Source organism: Mastomys coucha, unplaced genomic scaffold (genome assembly GCF_008632895.1).
Source record: "Mastomys coucha isolate ucsf_1 unplaced genomic scaffold, UCSF_Mcou_1 pScaffold16, whole genome shotgun sequence".
Taxonomy (NCBI): domain Eukaryota; kingdom Metazoa; phylum Chordata; class Mammalia; order Rodentia; family Muridae; genus Mastomys; species Mastomys coucha.
The window spans coordinates 49,834,229-49,853,619 of NW_022196898.1; the positions used below are offsets into that span (position 1 = coordinate 49,834,229).

The following is a 19,391-nucleotide window of genomic DNA, read 5'->3' on the forward strand; positions in this document are numbered from 1 at the left end:
TTGCAGGAGCCCAAGTGAGGGCTTGACATTGCTTGCAAAGGGAAGCAAGCATTTCTATTTGTGCCAGGAAGCCTTATTGCTATAGGGAACTGACCTTTCTTTGTACATTGCTGGGCCCCTGCCTTCCCCTCCGCCACCTCCAACCTCCCCATCACTGAATTCCTGTCCATCCTCTGTAACATACATCCACACCCCAGCCTGACCCTCCTCAGCAGAACTGGCTCTCTCTTCTCCCTGCCAAATCTTCCCACATTTTCTTTTGCATGATGCAGAGTGAGCCATGTGCTCCCCTGTCTCTCTCAAATAATGCCCTGAGCTTCCTGAGGGCACACTTGAAACCTACGTGCTAATCTCACAGTGCCTGCCAGCACTAATCAAACACTCACTGAGTTGTGTATGTAAGAGTGAATGCTATATAGTCTTCCAGGCATCTTCACGGAGGACTTTTGTTTCTGTGTCTGGCTGACTTTGAACGGGAAGTGCTCCTCCTTCCTCCACCCTCTGACTGCTGGGGTTCCCACACATGCTACCGTGCATCTCGGCACCCTTACTTCCAGCTTTGTATTTTGAGTTTACTAGTATGCAGAAACTAGCTAACTGGCCATCTTGCCTTCAGCGCCACTGAGGGGCATTTAGAGTTTGAGGGGCTGTCTTCTTTCTATAGCCAATCTGACATCTAAACTACTTTATTTCGTGTTCATTAATGCACAAGTGTTTCTACTAAGAACAACACCCATCATCATACAAAGAGCAGTGCCACGGGTGGGCACACAGTGGGTCAATGAATCTGTGAGACAGGCAGTAACTCCAGCAGGCCAGAGAGCCATGGCATCCCTCACCTGCTGCTGAGTCTCCTCTGAAAGGTGAACTTGTACTAGGGCCCAGTATATTTCACAAGTACCACCTCAGCTTTCCAAGAAAAGGCGGCAGACCCAATGGCGGTTCAGTCCACCTGGTCGAAATGCACAGGAAGACAATGTCAGCTCCTGGTTGTTATGGCAGGCCACCTAAACACAGGCAAACAAGACTGGCCTATGCCCACTTTGGGAAAACCAAGTTATAATAACCACTTCCACACCCAGACTCCTAGCTCATGGAAATTCCAAGACTGTGGAGCCAGAACAGATGGAAGTTTCCCAACACCCCAAGGAATGACCTTGAGGGTCCCACAGGACCTTGAGTGGTTACTGATAGCAATTCCACACAAACATCATCACCAACCTCTTTGCCCTTGTCTTCTCTATAAAAATTACAAATTGCTTTTCTGCAGGAAAACCTCACTTTGGGAACAGATCAGGTAATGAGCGCTCCCGAGAGTGGGGCGTACTTGGACCGGGCATCTCCAGAGCAGTTTCATGGTGATTAACTAACTTGCTTCATTTCCATGTTGTTGTCACTCTGAATCACCACTTAATGGGTGAAGTGTGCAGGCGAGAACAATCCATAGCACAGGCGTAAGGAAGCAAGACATTAAAAAAAAATTAGCCCCTACAGCAATTAATTGCAGTGAATTTTTCAAATAGTTTTAATACTCTGCCTTCTGACCCCAGGGTCTGGCTTGGGGAAAAATATATTAATCTCAAGATAATAGTCAGTCAACTTCAGCTCTTCAATATCCACAATGATATTAAAGATTCCAACCTTGTGCTTTTTGGTTGCAAACATTAATTAAGCATGATAATTGTGTGTCTCCATGATATTTGGTATTTTCTGTAGGAGTCAGAGCTGGGGGAATAATTTGAATATAGCAGACAGCAATTTGCTACATAAATCCACCCCAATGGCTATTAGCTCATTTGAGAATAGTCAAGACTGCTAGATTAGAGGATTTTTTAAAAATTAAATATCATGTTAATCACATAACCTTTTATTCACCCTTCCCAAACCTTCCATAAAACTGTTCTTCAAGATCAAGTACAATAAGATGCTGGTGGAAGCAATAAGCTGTGGAGTTTAACACAATAGCCTAGACTGTGGAGTTCTGTAAGCACTACCTTGATATCTCTGTACACAGGTAAGGAGAACTTCACACTTTATTTTATTTGTATTTATTTAATAGGCTGAGGGAATATGCCCCCCCACCCCCACTAGGTTTTCTGCTGGTTTTCTCAGTCTCACGTGATTTAGGCATCAAGCTCGGGTCCTCAGGCTTAGCAGCAAGCGCCCTTTCTCTCAGCCACCATCATGCTAGCCCAAGAACCTGCTTTAAACTTCAGTTTTTAGACTTAATAATCTCAACAAGAGCCAGGTCTTGGACTATGCACGTAACACAGACTGCTTCAGCGTGAAGACTGGGGGGAGGTGGGGGCTGAAATCGCATCAGTGCTGAGGGGAGTGGAGGTGAGCTCGGAGCTGTACTTCAGTTGATAGTGAGATGGACCCAGCTTGGTGCGCAGCCCAGTGTGTGGCCGGCACGATTGGCCTGTGCTGCCCACCATGGCTGGACCTTGTTCACCAGCCATTAATCTGTGCTGCTGCCAGTCCTTGGCTGAATGGTAGCTTGGAGACAAAAGGGGGGGCAGGGAAGCACCTGTACCAGCCACATCAAACCATCCCCAGCAGATCTCTAAGGTGCCAGGCAGGAGCACCCTGGGGGGCTCACGTGTGGCTCACAAACTCTGCACAAGGAGACAACGCACATAGGGCAGATGCAAATGCTGTCCCTGACCCTTCCAATAAAGCAAGACTTTGAGAAAAATAAAGGATTCCGTGTTTTAAACGTAAGGCAGAAGAGTTATGTCTTCCCAAATCTCACCAGAGGAGAGGAGTGTGTGGCGCTGCTGGGCTCCACCTGATGAGGAGCAAAGGACTCGTTCGTTTTCTCTTCTCTCCCCTTTCCCCACTTCAGCTTTTTTCTCCTCTCCTAACCCTTGCTCCCTTTTTGTGATGGACAGTTGCTCCCTTGCCTGCCTGCTCTGTGCCTCAGTAGAAGGGTCACAGGTGTCAGGGAACAGGCTCCTCCCTTGATTAGCAGGACACACTGAGCCAGTTCCCTGGGCACTCTGAGAACGCATTATTCTTGTTTCTCTATTTTTCCAAGAGGCACCCTTGAGCAGGTGAGTGGCAGTTGGAAGGTATTTCTTTTATTGGATCTTCTGTCTGATGTGTGTCCACAGTCTCCCCATAGTCACCATGCTTGAATGCACTGTCACCAAACTGCCCAACCATATTTTCATTCCTTCCTTCTTGCCATTTCAGTGAAGTTAATACATAGCTCAGGAGAGTGAGTGACTGGTTACATTTCCAAACAAGGGCTTCTGGAGCTAGTAGAGGCAGAGCTCAGCTTAGACCTCTCTTCAAGGACACCAGCAAAGTTCCTGCTCTTAGATATGATAGGGCTGGATCAATGGCCTCAGCAGTTAAAAACGCATACTGCTTTTGCTGGGACCTGGATTTGATTCCTGTACACAGTGGGCAGCTCACAACTACCTGGAGCTCACAAGCTCCAGGGCATCCAATGCCTCCGGCCTCTGTAGGCACCTGCACTCATGCACATATACACTAGATATGCATATATTAAAAAATAAAAATAAAACATCTTAAATATGATACTTTATTTAGGACATGCTTTAAAACTAAGGTTTATATGGAAAAATATTTGGAAGCCACTACGTAATGGGAAGAATATGGAGTCACAGGATCACAGGAGAGCAGCTTATCTGGGATATGGTTTAGAGCAAACCCCTTGACATCTGTCTTAGTTACCACAACCAAGGTAGCTTAGAGAAGAAAACCTTTATTTAGGAATTACAGGTTCAGAGGCTGAGTTCATGACCATCATAGTGGGGAGCATGGCAGTAGGCAAGCAGCATAGCATTGGGCCAGTAGCTGAGAGCTCACACCTTGATCATCAAGTAGGAAGCAAAGAGAGCTAACTTGGAATAGTGCCAGCCTTTGAACCCTTAAAGCCCTTCCTCCAGTGGCACACCTCTCCAATAAGGCCATACCTCCTAATCCTTCCAACGTAGTTCCATCAACTGGGACCAAGCATTCAGATATATGTGCCTAGGGGGACCATTCTCATTCCACTGTTGATTTACACAGTAGGGATATTGGGCTATGGGAAACCTATGGTAGACAGCTTCTGACCCATGGGCTCTGAAAGGCAGTCACATTGTCTTCCTCTCCATCTTCTCTTCTATCCATGAAACCTTCTGGAGGTTCACCTTTCCACCTACAAGCTTGGAGCAAAGAATGAACAGTCTTGCCACATCTGAAGAGCCTGTAAGTGAAAATGGATTTCTGTCCCAGTAGTGGACAGTGTTGCCGTCTGTACTAATTTATGAATAAAGCAGACAGGCCATAGACACCCTGGCAAAGCATCAAGGACCTACTCAGTCTGAGGCAACTGGGTAAGAGTTGAGATGCTCCACAGATAATCATGACTCCAGACATCTTGTAGAGGGGTTACACATCTACATTACCCAACTATGCAACAGAGCAGTCCTCCCCTATCTCAGGTCTAGGCACACCAGAGGAATGCTGGAAGTGTGGGTTCACTATATGCAGGGTAATTTGCTCCTTGCAATATAACTCTGAAGGTGGAATATTGATGCTCAGATAATAAATGAACACAGCATGTGCCTTCCTGCCCCAGAAAGAAAGTAATTACAAACCTATAGTCAAGATGAATGAATGATAGCATATACACACAGATGTGGACATCTAAGTAGAACTAGTGAGAATGAAAGAGACAGATATGTATTGCAGGAAGAGAGAGAGAGGGACAGAGAGGAAGAGAGGATGAGAGTGAGAAACAGAAGCACATGGAGAGAAGAGAAAATAGGGTCTCAGTATGTAACTCTGGCAGACCTGGAACTCACAATGTAAACCAGGTTAATCTTGAACTCGTAGCCATCTACCTGCCTCTGCCTCCTTAATACCAGCAGCCCTTTCTTGTTTAATTTTCTTGTGGTACTGGGGATTAAAGGAACGCACCATCATGCCCAGTGAGTCAGAGAACTTCTAACATGAAAGCTTTACATGGAAGAGAAGTAGGGAGCTCATTTCAGAGAATGCAATGTTGGAGAAAACTGGAGCCAGGATGACAGACAGGAGGAGAAGTAGTGAGGGGAGGGGAGGAGGAAGGAGCCGACACAGATGCAGACTGACAGAGATGGTGAGAGAGACAGTGACTTACAGATACACTCCAGTGGGACAGACACAGGTAGTGTGAAGACAAGGCCCATCTGAGCCCTTTAGTTATGTGCCCTAAGGGATGCACTCGCTGGAGAAGGCACTTAATTCCATTTCTCTGTCACCAACCACCTCTGTCTCCGTGGAGGTAGTTCTCTGAGCTCCCACTTGATAACCCCCTCCTTCTGTCTATTCTCAGTCAGTCGTGGAGCACTGTTTGCTGTGAGCCTTCAGAGGATCAGCACAGGGCATGGTGAGACAGATGGCCGAGTCCTGCTGCCCTGAAGTGCAGGGTCCTTTTAATCATGAGGCAAGTAGTAGTTGCTCAATGAGCACTGATTAATAAAGGTATCTTTCCAGTCATAGAAGGGCTTCTAATTATTCATTTCATTAGTATTAATTTCAATTCTACTATGATAGGTTGTATGCCTGCAGTGCTGAAGCACAGTGTTGCTCTGTTACCTAAATTAAAAGTAATTAATGGATTCCATGGGATAGTTTGCACAGGTATCACCGAGGCCTAGTTTTCACTGGCCTATAGTCCCAACTGCTTGGAAGGTTGAAGCAGTAGCCAGCCTGGAGTGAGGCTAGAGTGAGGTCAAGAATGGGCAGGGAAATCTAATGAGATCGTATCTCAAAATAAAAAGTAAAAAGAAGGATCTGAAGGCAGCTGTGATAGAACACTTGCTTAGCATATGCAAGTCCCTAGGTTCCATTCCCAGTACCACAAGAAAATCAAAGAAGAAAGGGCTGCTGCTGGTGAACTGAATGGGACTCAGAATACACAGATTAGCTCAGTGTATTTGGACGACACTCCCTACACTTTGTATGCAGCAGCTTCTGAGATAAACAGTATGGTCTGTACCCTTTATCTACTGGGGTGACCCCATTTCAGTCCTGAACTATCTGAACTCTGGAACCTTCTGTTGTCTGATGCTAGTGGGAGGACAGTGTTCAGCATACCTCTGAGAAGGAAAGAGTCAGGATTCTCAAGCCTGCAAGAAAGTTTACTGTGAGCTTCTCTGCTGGTGATAAATAGGATGAGAAGTGTTTACATGTGGAGCAGACTTTGGTCTAAGACTCACTTGTATTATAGTGTGATAATGGACTTGTTAAAGAATATAAACATACATGTATATATGTATGTATATCTACAGCTCTCATCCTCTTTGCAGTCCTAGGGGAGGCTAAACGGAACCAGGGTTTCCTAGAAAGATGACTAATACCACAGTTTGAACATGGAGCTGAACGATAACCTATGATGTATTAGGCCAAACACATACACACACACACACACACACACACACACACACACACACACACACACACACACACACACACACACACACACCCTCTCTCTCCCTCCCCGCTTTCTTCCTCTCCCTAACTCTTGTGAATGTATGTATGTGTAGGGGGTTGTTGAACCCAGGCCCTGTTGCATGTTAGCCAAGAGTTCTATTATTGGGCCACATCCCTACCCCTCAACAAAGGTGTCTCAAGTACTTTTAAAAATCAAAATGACCCAGGAGGATGTCTACTTTCTAAGGGCAAAGGCGCAAGGCAAGGACAAGGTAGACATACTTTTCCTATTCTCCCTCAAATATTGTTGAATATTATACATGAAACAAACACAAGATGACTCTAAAAAGTAGGAAAAAAATACATCTAGGGACCCTAGGTCTCAAGAAATGACACAGTGGAGTACTCTCCAATTTCTCCAGCCTCATGTTCAAGACTAGAAGCCAGCAGGTCAAAAGTGAGACAGGCAGAAGGATCCAAGCTTCCATGAAGACGTTGGCTGATAATACAAGTCAGTAAGCACTGCCAAGTACTATTAAGAGTGTTAGTGTCCCTGTAAGTACCCAGTAGTGCTCATTTTTCTTCCAAATAAACTAGGCTGGTTAGGGCAATGCTGTTAAGAGTTTCCCTTGAGCTCGAGACTTGCAGTGAAGCAGTCACTTCTGGACACCCAGCCAGACCAGCACCAAGGCAACCAACCCTACTGCTTGGAACAGTTCCGGTAGAAAGAACTGCAAGCACAATGGATGCTGAAGCTACGACCCTTCCAGTGGCCTTGTTCAAGTTGTGACCAATCAAAATTATACCAGATTAGAAAGACTTTGCTTCAGCCACAGCAAGGCTTAAGGAACTCTACCCAAGCTGCAGCTGTTCTCACTCAGGCCTGTGATTGGTGAAGCCAGGAAACATTCTGCAATAAATCTGTGCCTAGTAAAGACACCAGTAAACTCATAGACAGGCTAAAGGCAACTCCTAACAAGAAAAAACAATCCCCAAAATATTTATACAGACAAAATTATGTTCAACTTTTTATATAAAACTCATGTGCAAATGGAAAAGAAATGAATATAATAATTTTGAAAACAATCAAGCAAGAAGAATCAACCCAATCCTTCCCAAGCTTATTAGCAATAATAATACAATAATACAATCTTAGGCTAGTCAGTCAGCAGAGAATTATGCTGAGCAAAAAAAATTTAAAAAAAAAATGAACCATGAAAGTCTCCAGAATAAGATTTGGGTCCTTATACAGTTCAAGTGACATCTCCTAAATATTGAAGTTTAGGAGAAAGAATCTGTGGTTAGGAGGAACTATGAAAGGGTGAGCCATGGAGAGAAGCAGGACCGCTCTAAAGGCCAGCAAGAGAAGCCACAGCAGTACCAGCAGTTAGCTGTCATCAGCTGAGATGTTATTGAATGGTTTGTGGAGATTATTGATGGGGAGACTAGGCAGAGGGTAATGTGGAATTTTTCTGTGTTATTTCTTGTGACTGCATGTAAATTCACAGTTATTTTCAATTACATTTTAAATTAAAAATAAAAAGGGCATTTCATTGGTAAACTGGGGGATAATTTAGGTAGTAAAATAATTAAGAGCTGTAATAATCTATAAATCACTAAAGAGAGATCTACACAGACATACTTTTGATAGATATGTAGATCAAATATACAGACACATGGGGAAAAGGAAAAGAAGGCAGCTTATAGACAGAAGCAGGCTCCAGGCCTCTCACGTCAAGGGTGTGCTGAATTAAGACATAATCATTTGGCCACTGTGAGCATCATCTATACTGGATCACACAAGAACCATGGATGGCCATTAAGCTATGCATGGAGATCTGATAAACAACAGTGACTATAATCTGAAAGCCAGTCCCCATAGACTTCTCACTTATTAAAAATGAAACAGTAACTGTACATGGAGTGGGGGAACTCAGATGATTCCTGGAAGGCATGACGTCAATATCATTAGAGCAGAGATAACAAGACACATAAGACTGACCCAACACAGATAATATTTCAGTTTTTAAAAAGGGGAGGTGAAGTGGGAATTTCTGGTTTTGCTGGAGACTCAGTTGTGTCATGTGATCTTTTTCTGGAAACTGTCTTCTGGAGGATGTTTTGGTGAAGCAGACACGAGAAAGGATGCTTTGCTGAGAACAGACATGTGGTGTTTTTCTGGATGCTGTCTGGTGAAGGGTTTGTGATGTTTTGCTGGAGTGGGCAGTTGAGAGAGCACATGATGTTTGGAAAGAGTGTAAGTATAACCCAACAGACAGTGGGTGACACTCTGGCATTGGTTCCCTTTGCTGATCTTTACTTGTCGTGACTTTGTAAAGAGAAACACACCAAAGAACTTCTGGTGATATTCTGGCAGCTTCTTGAGACTTCTGTGGACTTATGGCAGTGGGCAGACCCTCGAGGTTTCTCCTGGATCTAGACACCGCTACTGACTCATGGACTGGACTTCAGGTGATAAGGATTGGAATCGCCCCAAAGAACTACTAAACAGTCTACTTTCCCCTTGATCTATTAGCCCTCTTGCTCCCATGGCTTTGGTTGGTGGGCTTTAAGGGAGGTTGAAGCATTTAAGATCTCTTACTAAAGCAGATTTTGAAAAAGCTAAGCCTACAGGGAAGAGTACAGATTGTCTAAAAACAGACTCACAAAGACAAGGAAAGTGAAAGGTCACAAGACCCTGAGCAGCTCAGGGCAACTAATCATAATAGAAGATCCTGGATTAGATCTGACATATTTAGAAGTGAAAACAATCCTGTTGTGGGAGGTATTAATCATGTGACACAACTGGATGTGGATGGAACATGAGTTCTAACTAGGTGTCGATCTGTTAAGTTGGTAACTGAGGTGTAGTTGATAATCCTCCCTCTTAAACTGATGGTCATAATTCTCCTCTTTGTGAGAGAATGTCACTGTTCTCAGGAAATACTGGACTACTTAGTATGAAAACACTGGTGTGTACAACTTTAAAATGGCTGAAAACCACAGACAGCAACAGTGCTGCAGAAGCAACAGATGAAACCGCAGGATGTAAGGGCAGGCCTTTTGTTTAAATCAGTTAGTTTCCTTCCCTCCTCCCCTCCCCCAATGAAGATAGAACTGAGGGCTTCATATGCGCCAAGCAAGCATATTACCTATGAGCTGTATTCTCAGCTCTGTCAGTTGGAAATTATTCATAAAGAAGGGGCAAAAGATATTAGACTACTGTTGCCAGTCCAAAAGAACCTCAGAGATGTGCCCCGAGTCTAGGTGCAGATGATAGGAGTTCTTTCTTGGAATCAGAATGAAGAGCACCGGCTTCCAAGTTAAGACAAATAGGTTCAAATACCAACACTGTCATTATGAATTAAGCTTGGCCCCGGAGTCTCAGTTTCTCCCTTAGTCAAATGAAGAAAACAGCCAACCCCACTCCAGAAAACAGCCTATCCCCACTCCAGAAAACAGCCTATCCCCACTCCAGAAAACAGCCTATCCCCACCCTAGAAAACAGCCAACTCCACTCCAGAAAACAGCCAACCCCACTCCAGAAAACAGCCTATCCCCACCCTAGAAAATTACTCTGAGTGAATAAGTCAAACCTATAAAATATCATACTGTCTGGTCTAGAGCAAACAACCAGTAATTCTATTTATCTCATTAAGAGGCTAGTGGTCGGGCAGTTACCACTGTTGCTGCTGGGCCATGGACATACAAAGACCATCAAAGCATGATTTCTTAGTGCTGCTCTCAGTAGATGGCTCTCAGCTGCTTCATCTCTGGTTGGCTCTGCAGCACCAGAGTCTCTTGGACAGCAGCGGACCCCACAGAGCAGGGTACCCTGCTTGCACTGGGGAAACCATCTGTATTTATCCTGTGCAGCCAAGGTGTCCTGTGTCTCCATACAGGATGGGGCTGAAACATAAACTCTAGGGGTTATAAATAGGCCACTTGCATGCTTTTGCTTTACTCGGCTAACATGGCTTGTAATTCACTGTGTAAAGGACTTTACAGTTAACACAGGCTCTTTCAGAATTGATCCCTTTTGCCCCCTGGCTCGTTTGGTGGCCTGCTTACCTCAGAGGCAATAGAGGTGAAGCTGTTGCTGAAATGCACGTGTTTATGGATCTCGCTGCCATTGGCGGTCAGAAGCCAGTCCCCGAAGGCCTGCCCTTTGTCCGCAGACTGGTTGCTGTGGCTTTGGTTGGGTAGGATCTCTGCCATGTCCCAGTGGTATGCTGGTGTGGCTCCAATCAAAGCTATGAGGATGGCTTCTGTGGCCACATAAAGCTAGAAGTAAACACACAGAATCAAACGCTGCAGACAGGGGCATGAGCGTAGAAAATGTTGGACGCCTGCAAACCTTGACAGATACAGTGAGTGGTTGGGCTAGGGGTGAAGCTCAGCTGATCGAGTGCTGACCCAGCACTGCATAAACCATGCATGCTGCCTCTCTTCGACAGTCAGTACCAACACTTAGGAAGTGGAGGCAGAAGGATCTGAAATCCAAGGTCATCCTCAGCTATACAGTGAGTTCAAGAACGTTTGAAATACCTGCTAGACTTACTCAAGAAGACAAAAGGACAAAGAAGAGAGGAAAGGGGGAAAGGGCTAGAGAGATGGCTCAGTAGTCAAGAGCCCTGGCTCTTCTTCCCAAGGACCAAAGGTCACTCCCAGCACCACATAGCAACTTACAACCATCCATAACTCCAGTTCCAGGGAACTCTATACTCACGGGCACTAGGCATACATGTAGTACACACATATACATGCAGACAAAAACATGAACACACATAAAGCAAAAATAAATAATCAAAGAAGAAGAAGGGGAAGAGGAAGAAGCGAGGAGGAGGAAGAGGGAGAAGAGGAGGGGGAAAGGAGGTTGGGGGAGGGGGCTGGTGCTTCCTTCTGTGTTTTGTTTTGTTTTGTTTTGTTTGGGCTACAGAACTGGACCACATCAGAAGCCAGGAAGAAAGAAAAATGAAAATGCATCCCCTGTTATGAGAGGGCCATCAGCGGTGCACTCCCAGAGCACGCTGCTTCCTTAGACAGTTTTCCTTCCATCTCTGCAATGTGTCTGATGCTGTGGGCTTTGTGTGACATTGTCCAACACTGGCACAGGGCCCACATTGCTGGCGCTGGTTTAAAAGATTGATATTCTAGTTATTTTCTTCTCAGCCCAGTGTTTTCAGCTCAAAAAAAAAAAAAAAATCTGTTACTGGGAGCCTGGAGGCTCTTGGCTTTGGATTCATGATCTAAAGATGTTGTTTTAAAATGTGGCACGCAACTTGTAAGACTTAAAAAGCTTCAAAATCTCAGGCATATTCAGATTGCAACTGGTAGCTGTATTTAATCTTTGTTTACTCTAACTGTAACTGTCCACTAACGAAGAAGAAATACAGCACCAATTCATGTGCCATCTGCTGATTGCTCGAGATCTTGTGGCTTCTCACAGTTGGGTTTATGGGGGTATTGAGCCCCATCAGACTTTACTGATACGGACATCTGTTTGAGTTAGCTCTCATTGTTGGATGACTATCTCTGATTTAAAATTCACTAAGAAAATACGTAATTAGTCTGCAGGTTAAGAAGATCTTATTTCAAGGAAATAAGATCTCTGTTGACTTTGAGCTTGATCTTAAAATAAACAGACTAAGTAGATACAAAGCATGTGATTTCTATCATTGTGTGGCCATGAGGGCTGACTAGGCACATGAAGACAGGGAGTCTGTCAGAAGGATCCTCTTCTGTCCACCGAGAACTCTAGCTGGGGGCTCTTTCCACACCATTCTGCAGGGGCTAAGCAGGTAAATAGAAGAGCCAACAGCACAGCCATTTATCAGTGGCAGATGATAGAATTAGTTATGGAAAGAGAAAGAAATTGTGACATTTTGTGCACTATATCAGAAGCAAATGCAAAACATGGGTTGTGATTTCTTCCCTCTTGGTAAGGCTGAGGAGGCACAAGGCAGTCCCAATCTACTTTGAGTCTATAGACTGTGGACCTTCTGGGAGAAGGGCAAAGGTACCATGGGTCCTTATGCTGTAAGATTTCTTATAAGGTGCAGAGGGAAAATCTGTTCCTAGGCTTGCATACTTCCTGGATCTTATTTGCATGCTATTAAGGACATTTTAGAAGAGGAGGCAATCAGCTTATAAAAATAAAAACCTTAATAATCACAAGAACAAATAGATTACACATCTAGCAGTAGCTATAATTACGAAGCCACTTTCATCCACTTAGTAACTGCCCCTCTGATTACAATCTGCTGAAATTTAATTGATGGGTATGAAGAAATGAAAAACATGGGCCAAGGGAATGCAGGAGATGACTCAAAGCACAGCCTTTCATCAGGCAAAACAAACCAGCCACGTTCCCTCTGTAACTGTGCCCCCTTCTACTTCTGTGCACTCTGCTCCTTTCCCTGGAGGCGCCATCTCCTGTCAGCATCGTTAGAATGCTCTCATTCTCTGGAAGTCCACTTCATTTACCTGCTTCCTTACCTACTCAGCTTCCTCTCCAATGGCCCAGGAGTTCTGCTCATGCATGTTTGTTATGTCTGATTCATCTTTGGGTTTCCACAGTAAATAACCCGGGGTCCTCACACTCAACAAGGGGATGAATAAATGACCAAGAAGGACATCAGTAATAATAGTACATGTTTTTATAATGTTAGCTATGTGCCATTCCTAGTCTACGTTTCTGTTGAATGCATGTTAGCACATAATGGTTTTATCTGGATTGCTCTAGGACAAGCAATATTCCAGATAAAAGAGGGAATGCCCTAAGGGGTCCTCTCATTTGAGTTTTGCTTTATTATGACTGTCACACTGTTCTTAGTATATACTACAATTTGGGGAAAGCAGTTCAAAATGAATGGGTAATCATCATCATCTTTGTGAAGCAGTGTGAGCTCTCTTCATCCCTAGCTGTCTGTAAGAGTAGTACACGCTCTTCCATCCTCTCCTCCTCCTCCCACCTCTTACAACGTCTCCTTGCCCCTTTATGGACAAGCTTGAGTGTGCCTGATGTGATACACACACATATTCAAGATCCTTAATACATGCATTCATCATTTTATGCTAACAAAGAGGCTAACATATGGAACTCTTCCATGCAGTGCTAGCCCATGGTCATGCTTGTTTTTATTACTCATCAGCAAGACACAGTAGGCAGGTAGCAGCATGCCATATAATAAATACTACACAAGGAACCATGAGATAAGGTCAGAGAGGTAAGGTTCGAAGCCCACGAAATGTCAGTCTTCCATCCAAGAGGCACATCCTGGATTACACGGTCACATGAAGTCAAAGATGACACAACCATCCATGGGATGTACTCAGAACATGGGGGTGCTTTTCCTTGGTTCACCATTTTGACCGTGACACAGTTCACATCCTCCTCTGTCCCCCAGAGAGCCAAAGTGGTCTCTCATTCTTTACTACCACTCTGCCGTTACCATGTATACACACATCCACATTTTTGTCTAATGAAATCACACTACCAACGATGGGCTTTAAAGCCACAATGAGAAACCACCACTTGTTCTCCTCCTGTGTGGGACTAACAACATCTTCGATAAATCATTATCTCCTCTGGCTCTAGCTCCAGGGAAGAGCAAGTGCCCCAGATGGCTGGATTCCCCTTCCACCCCCATCCCCACCCGCCCCAGTGTAATTAAAATTACAAAAATGACTCAAGGGTATTGAAAATTTGTTTCTGAAAGTGAAGGTTTCTAGAGTAATTTTGTAGTAACACCATTATAGGCTTTCATAATGTGTCTGGGGAAAGCATCACAACCCTGCACTGTGAAGTCATGGCTATGCCTGAGCTTTACTTTGTGAGTTGGAACAAGACACAGAGCAATTAAAAACCACTCAAGGTTTCCTGTAACAGCAAAACCAAGATGAGAGTAGGGGTCACCTAACTCTGTGGACAGATCTTTTTCAGGGGAACATAAAGAACAAAAATCCTTTATGCGCTTAGAACTCAGTTGTTTAACTGGTCAACTAGAAACACTGTGTGAGTAAGCCCTTAGTCGTGAAAGCAAGACCACACGCCTGGTGTCTGGAGCAGAGAGCATTCTTAGTTATTGAGTGGGTATCTTGCTGATAAGGATGCACTTGAGGGGTTTTAAATGTGGGACTCACACATTCTAAATGACTGGTGCCTCCTCTCTCCGCTCTAGTCCATTTACACTGTATCACCAGCTCAGTCTCCTGAAATGCCTCAACAAACTCTTCAGGTCAAAACATACTAACCCAGTTGCTCACTAGTCTGCACTCAAGCTTTCTGTACTGGCCTACTCACCACCTAGGCATGACTTCCCACGCTCAGCTACACCTCTCTAAACCTCCTATCTTCTTGCAGTACAACTGGATGTTAGTATATGCCTCTGTCTAATGCCCTCCCATCTAACAAGCCTATCCAGAGGGTCCAATGGAATACTTCTCTACTGAACAGCAAGTTTGTGCAGTACTATGGCAACAATATGGACCAGGGCTTCCCAAACTTAAATAGGCAAATCCTGGATCAGGGGTGCAGACTGAGACTATTTCTCATCAGCTTCAAAATAGATTCGCGGTCATTTGTTCACTCATTTGTTTTAATATAGTGTATGTGTCTCTGTGAGTGCATGCCACACGGTGTGTATGTCGAGGTGTCAGTGGAGACCAGAAGAGGGTGGGAGCCTCTAGAACTGGCTACAGGTAGTTGTAAGTTGCCTGATAGGGTACTGGGAACCAAACTCAGGTTCAGCACCTTTACGGACATCACTCTACGGAGTTTGGAAGAAGCTGAGTAAGCCTGGGTTATTTTCATGGAACCCTAAGAAACGTGCTGTCTGACCTCCCTCCTCTGACTGGGCTATTGTTTTGTTAAGAATCCCTTCCCCCAAGCTTTACCACACCCACAGTAGCCTCTCTTTACTTATTCCAGTATGACATAGACAACTTTTCCCTGGAAGATCAGGAAGGACTCAACTCCTGAGCCATCTCTCCAGCCCCATCTAATACACATGGAAGCACAAATATAAGGTATTCTCCAATTCTGCAATGGTGTTTTTCCATCTAAAATTACCTTCAGGTTTCTCTCTAAACCTAAGCTTCAAGTTCAGCTGCTCATCTTTCTAAAGGCTGCAGGAAACTGCAATCTCCTTCCTTCCTTTCCAAGGCATTGGTTGGATGTATTTCTCACTAGGGGAAACAGTACTTTGCATAACTATATATAGAGTTAAACTCTAACTTTCTAAAGAACTGTAAAGAAAGATATATTCATGCACCATCTAGACCCTCTTTGTACCACTATGACAACAGCATATCATATGTGTTTAAACTTATTCCTTCTACAATGGTATGGCAGAAAGATAGTCAAACCCAGCAGTTTAGGGCCAGGCATGGTGGTGCATGCCTTTGATCACAACACTTAGGGAGCAGAGGCAGAAGGATCTCTGTGAGTTTGAGGCCTGGTTTCCCCTCCAAAATACCCGCTATTCCCTCGCCCCCTCCCCCTGCTCACCAACCTAGCCCTGGCATTCCCCTACACTGGGGTATACAGCCTTCACAGGACCAAGGGCCTCTAGGGGGAGGAATTCTTAAAAGCAATAGCCGGTCAGGAGGGAGAGCAGAGAGCACACTTCTTAGGGTTCCATGAAAATACCCCAGAGCTAACTCAGTTTCTTCCAAACTCTGCCATGAGATGTCCTTAAAATGCTCTAGGTCTATGTCCTACAAGCTTTTATTCACTAGTTTCTTCTAAATCAGTTTAATTTCTAAAATTGTATTAGATTTGTATCTAATAAGTATAAATATGGGGGTGGGGTCCACATGTCAGAGGACAAATTGTGGGACAATCTGGGTCTCTCCTTCTACCATGTGGGTCCAGGGAACTGAACTCAGGTCTTCAGGCTTGGCACCAGACACCATACCTGGCTGAGCTAGCTCACCAGCCCTCAATTCAATTTTTTTTTTTTTGTAAGTAAATCAACAGAAAAGTCCAATCCATTATCAATACAGCCATCCTTTGGCAGATGGAACTACCAAAGATACACACAATATTACAAGCTCAAGTGTTGTCTGGGATATTCTTGTCTGAGATGACCTCCAAAAAATATTGCAGGCAAGATCTAGGGAAGGGGTGTGAATGTGAAGGTCTGCTTTTTGGGTTTGTGCTCAAAAGGTTGCAGTGGGTGCTTTGGTGTCCCATGTTCCCTGTCACGTATCGGCTAGCTCATGCCACGCAGTACAGTACAGCAGCTGGGCCTGCAACTGCTCCTTCACCTGGGTCTGCCTTCATCTGCTCTGACTTCTTGCACATGTTTAAGTCTACAGTCAGAGGCATCTTTTTCATTGAGGATGCAGGCAGTGAGAATGACAGGTTCTCTTCATGGCTGAACCCTTCTGTTGCAACGGGCTGGACTTAGACTCTGATACAGTAAGGTTTTCAATAGCGCTTATGATGTGACCTCATCACTTGTGTACAGCAGGGGTTCCAGAAGAACCAGCTATCCATTCAGCCACATCGCATCCTAAAGTTGTCTTTCTGTGGAACTAAGGTGGAGGAAAGACATGGTGGCCCATACGGTCCACACCTACAAGATAAACAATCATCCGTTGCCAATAACACTTGAAAACCTGGCAAATGGTGACCATAAATCAACTGACAGTTGCTGAGCAAAAAGATTCTGGCCTTGGAACTCTCCCTTAACAAAATATGATGAACTAGGTTGACCATTAATAAAAGCCTGGGAGGGGTGGGAATAAGGTGTAGATCAGCAGTGAAGCTCTCGTATAAAAAACACAAGGCCCTGGATCTCCAGCTGCCAATGGAGGGATAAAAACCCAGGAAAGTTAACAGGTCCTGGCCCAGAATACTGGTCTTTTCAGTACCAAACTCAAGATTTTATTCTAAGTTGGCAGCCACCTGACTAAGCAGGCAAGACGATGCTAACACAGGAAGTGGAGAGTGGAGAGGTGGATAGAAGGGATTGCCAGGAGAGGGGCTATGTACTTGGAACTTCTGGTTAGAATATTGTCAAAGAAACCAATGTACGTGAAGACCAGACATTGCACTTACAGTTCTATTTCTCTATACTAGTTCTTAACTCTGCTAAGAGGAGGGTTCCCAAGTGTCACCACTTGAACCACTGTTCTGCCTGGTGCTGAAGTCAACTGAAGATTTTAATGGGGAAAGAGAATCAGTAGTTCAAGTTTTATCTTACTGCCTCTCTTCCTGCCGCAACATCACACAATGTTGAAGAAACTTGTGGGCTCTGTTTATAAGCGCGTCCAGCCAGTACTTCCCATGGAATAACACCTTAACTACTTAGGTCAGCTGTCAACTTGCCTCATCACAGAACACTTCATCCCAGGAATGCGGGCCTCCTGAGGAGGGAGCAAGCTTCATTTACTGGCTCCCACGGTGGGAATCAAACCCAGAGCCTTGCACATGCTAGGGCTTTACCACTGACCTGCTTCCCAGGGACAATCTGAGCCTCTCAGGCTGGCTTTGAATTTGCCTGGAAGAAGAACCATCGTTCTCCTGCCTCAGTTTCCATAGTGCTATGATTTCAAGAGTGAACCTCTTGAAGAGCCCAAGGCCCCCTAGAATCAATGAAGAGTTTTAGGTCTAGGTGCGCAATTGGGTTCTGAGAATTCTATACAACGAATCACACTATTTAGATGGTATCATTTTAATCCTAGACCAAAGCTGGCTTCAGAGCTTAGTAACCCAACAGAACTTTAACCAGACAGAAATAAATTCCCGTGTATGGGAAAGCCCCCTTGATAGGAAGTCCCCTCGATCTCAGCGAGGGCTGAAGGAGGCTGCCCTAGACCCCGATCTTTTGTGAGCAGGTTGTCCACGCTGTCTCTGTCTTAGACTGCAAGGTGTTAGAGCCCTCGGGTTTTGATTTTTTTTTGCAGCGGATCCCAGGTAATGGTTTCATCTCCCAACTAGCTCTGGTGGTGAAGTGTCAGTGCCAGGTTCTGGGTGACAGCCTGGGAGAGCTCCGTGGCTGGCCCGCCACGGCGCGGCGCCCGACCCCTCCCGCCCGGCGCTCTCGCGCCACCCCTGGGGCCAGGCTGAGCTGAGAGCGCCCGCCCGGGGGGCCGCGGGGAGCCGGGGACTCACCTGCAGCAGCACGGCCAGCAGGAAGCATAAGTACATCTGGTAGAGGCCCATCTCGCCCACCGCCTGGAACGCCTCCTCCACCTCCATGGCGGGCTCGCGCCCCAGGAGCCGGCCGCCACCGCGACGGAGGACCTGCCTGCGCGGCGGCTGAAGACCGGGCTACCGGGGCACCGAGGACTGGGCCGGGTGGGGACGCAGGGCCGAGCGGCGGGGACGGGGAGGGAAGGAAGACCGGGCGGGCCGCAGCCAAGGCGGGGACGGAGGTTTGGGCCCAGCCGGGGGTGGAGGACCGGGCGGGGCTGCGGCCCAGGCGCCGGCGGGACCCTGCAGCGGACCAGGTCCCGGGCGGGCGGGCGGGCGCGGCGGAGATGCGCGGCTGGTCGCCCCGGCGCGGCCTCCTCGCTTCCTGTCAGAAGTGACAGGAATTTTTGGCGAGCGGTTGGCTGGCGCGCGGAAGGGAAAGAGGAAGTGGGTGCGGCGCGGGCGGCCACCGCGACTCACGGGAGGGGCCGGCAGCTCCACGCCGCGTCCCGCGGGGTTCGCCCCTTCGCACAAAGCGGTGGAATGCTGGGGCGCTCAGAGCTCTAGAGCCTTCCGAGAAGAGGGCCGGGAGGCATCTGTCCCCTTCCTCCTTTGTCCTGCTTTAGGTCCAGGGTTAGATGTAAGCTCCGCGCCTCGCGACACCCACTTAGAAGTGGCTCACCGACAAGGCACAAGGGTAGGGGGGTCCTGGTCGCCAAGATCTGTCAGTGGAGTTTGCCACAGGGCTGGAGAGGTGTGGGGACAGATTACCAGCGTTAGTTCTCTCATGGCCCTATTCCTAATGTTGTTT

The 19,391-nt window shown here is 46.0% G+C and overlaps 1 protein-coding gene and 1 long non-coding RNA gene across 3 annotated transcripts in view; one reads left to right on the plus strand and one right to left on the minus strand.

Moving 5' to 3' along the window:
• Slc22a15 (solute carrier family 22 member 15) overlaps positions 1-19,171 on the minus strand; it is a 57,518-nt gene extending 38,347 nt beyond the window's left edge. The window contains exons 1-2 of one of the 2 annotated variants that reach the window (XR_004119731.1): positions 18,560-19,171; positions 10,507-10,719 (exon numbers count right to left, since the gene is read on the minus strand). Coding sequence is in view for 1 of the 2 variants with exons in the window: in XM_031374992.1 (XP_031230852.1) it covers positions 10,507-10,719; positions 18,560-18,646 (300 nt within the window). In the remaining variant the exon portion in view is untranslated. The remainder of the gene's footprint in view (positions 1-10,506; positions 10,720-18,559) is intronic. The other variant, XM_031374992.1, reaches the window with a different exon arrangement.
• Positions 14,272-15,478, plus strand: LOC116093513. The gene is made up of 2 exons (XR_004119732.1): positions 14,272-14,526; positions 15,368-15,478. It is a non-coding gene; the product is annotated as an uncharacterized LOC116093513 (long non-coding RNA).
• Positions 19,172-19,391: the final 220 nt, after the last annotated feature.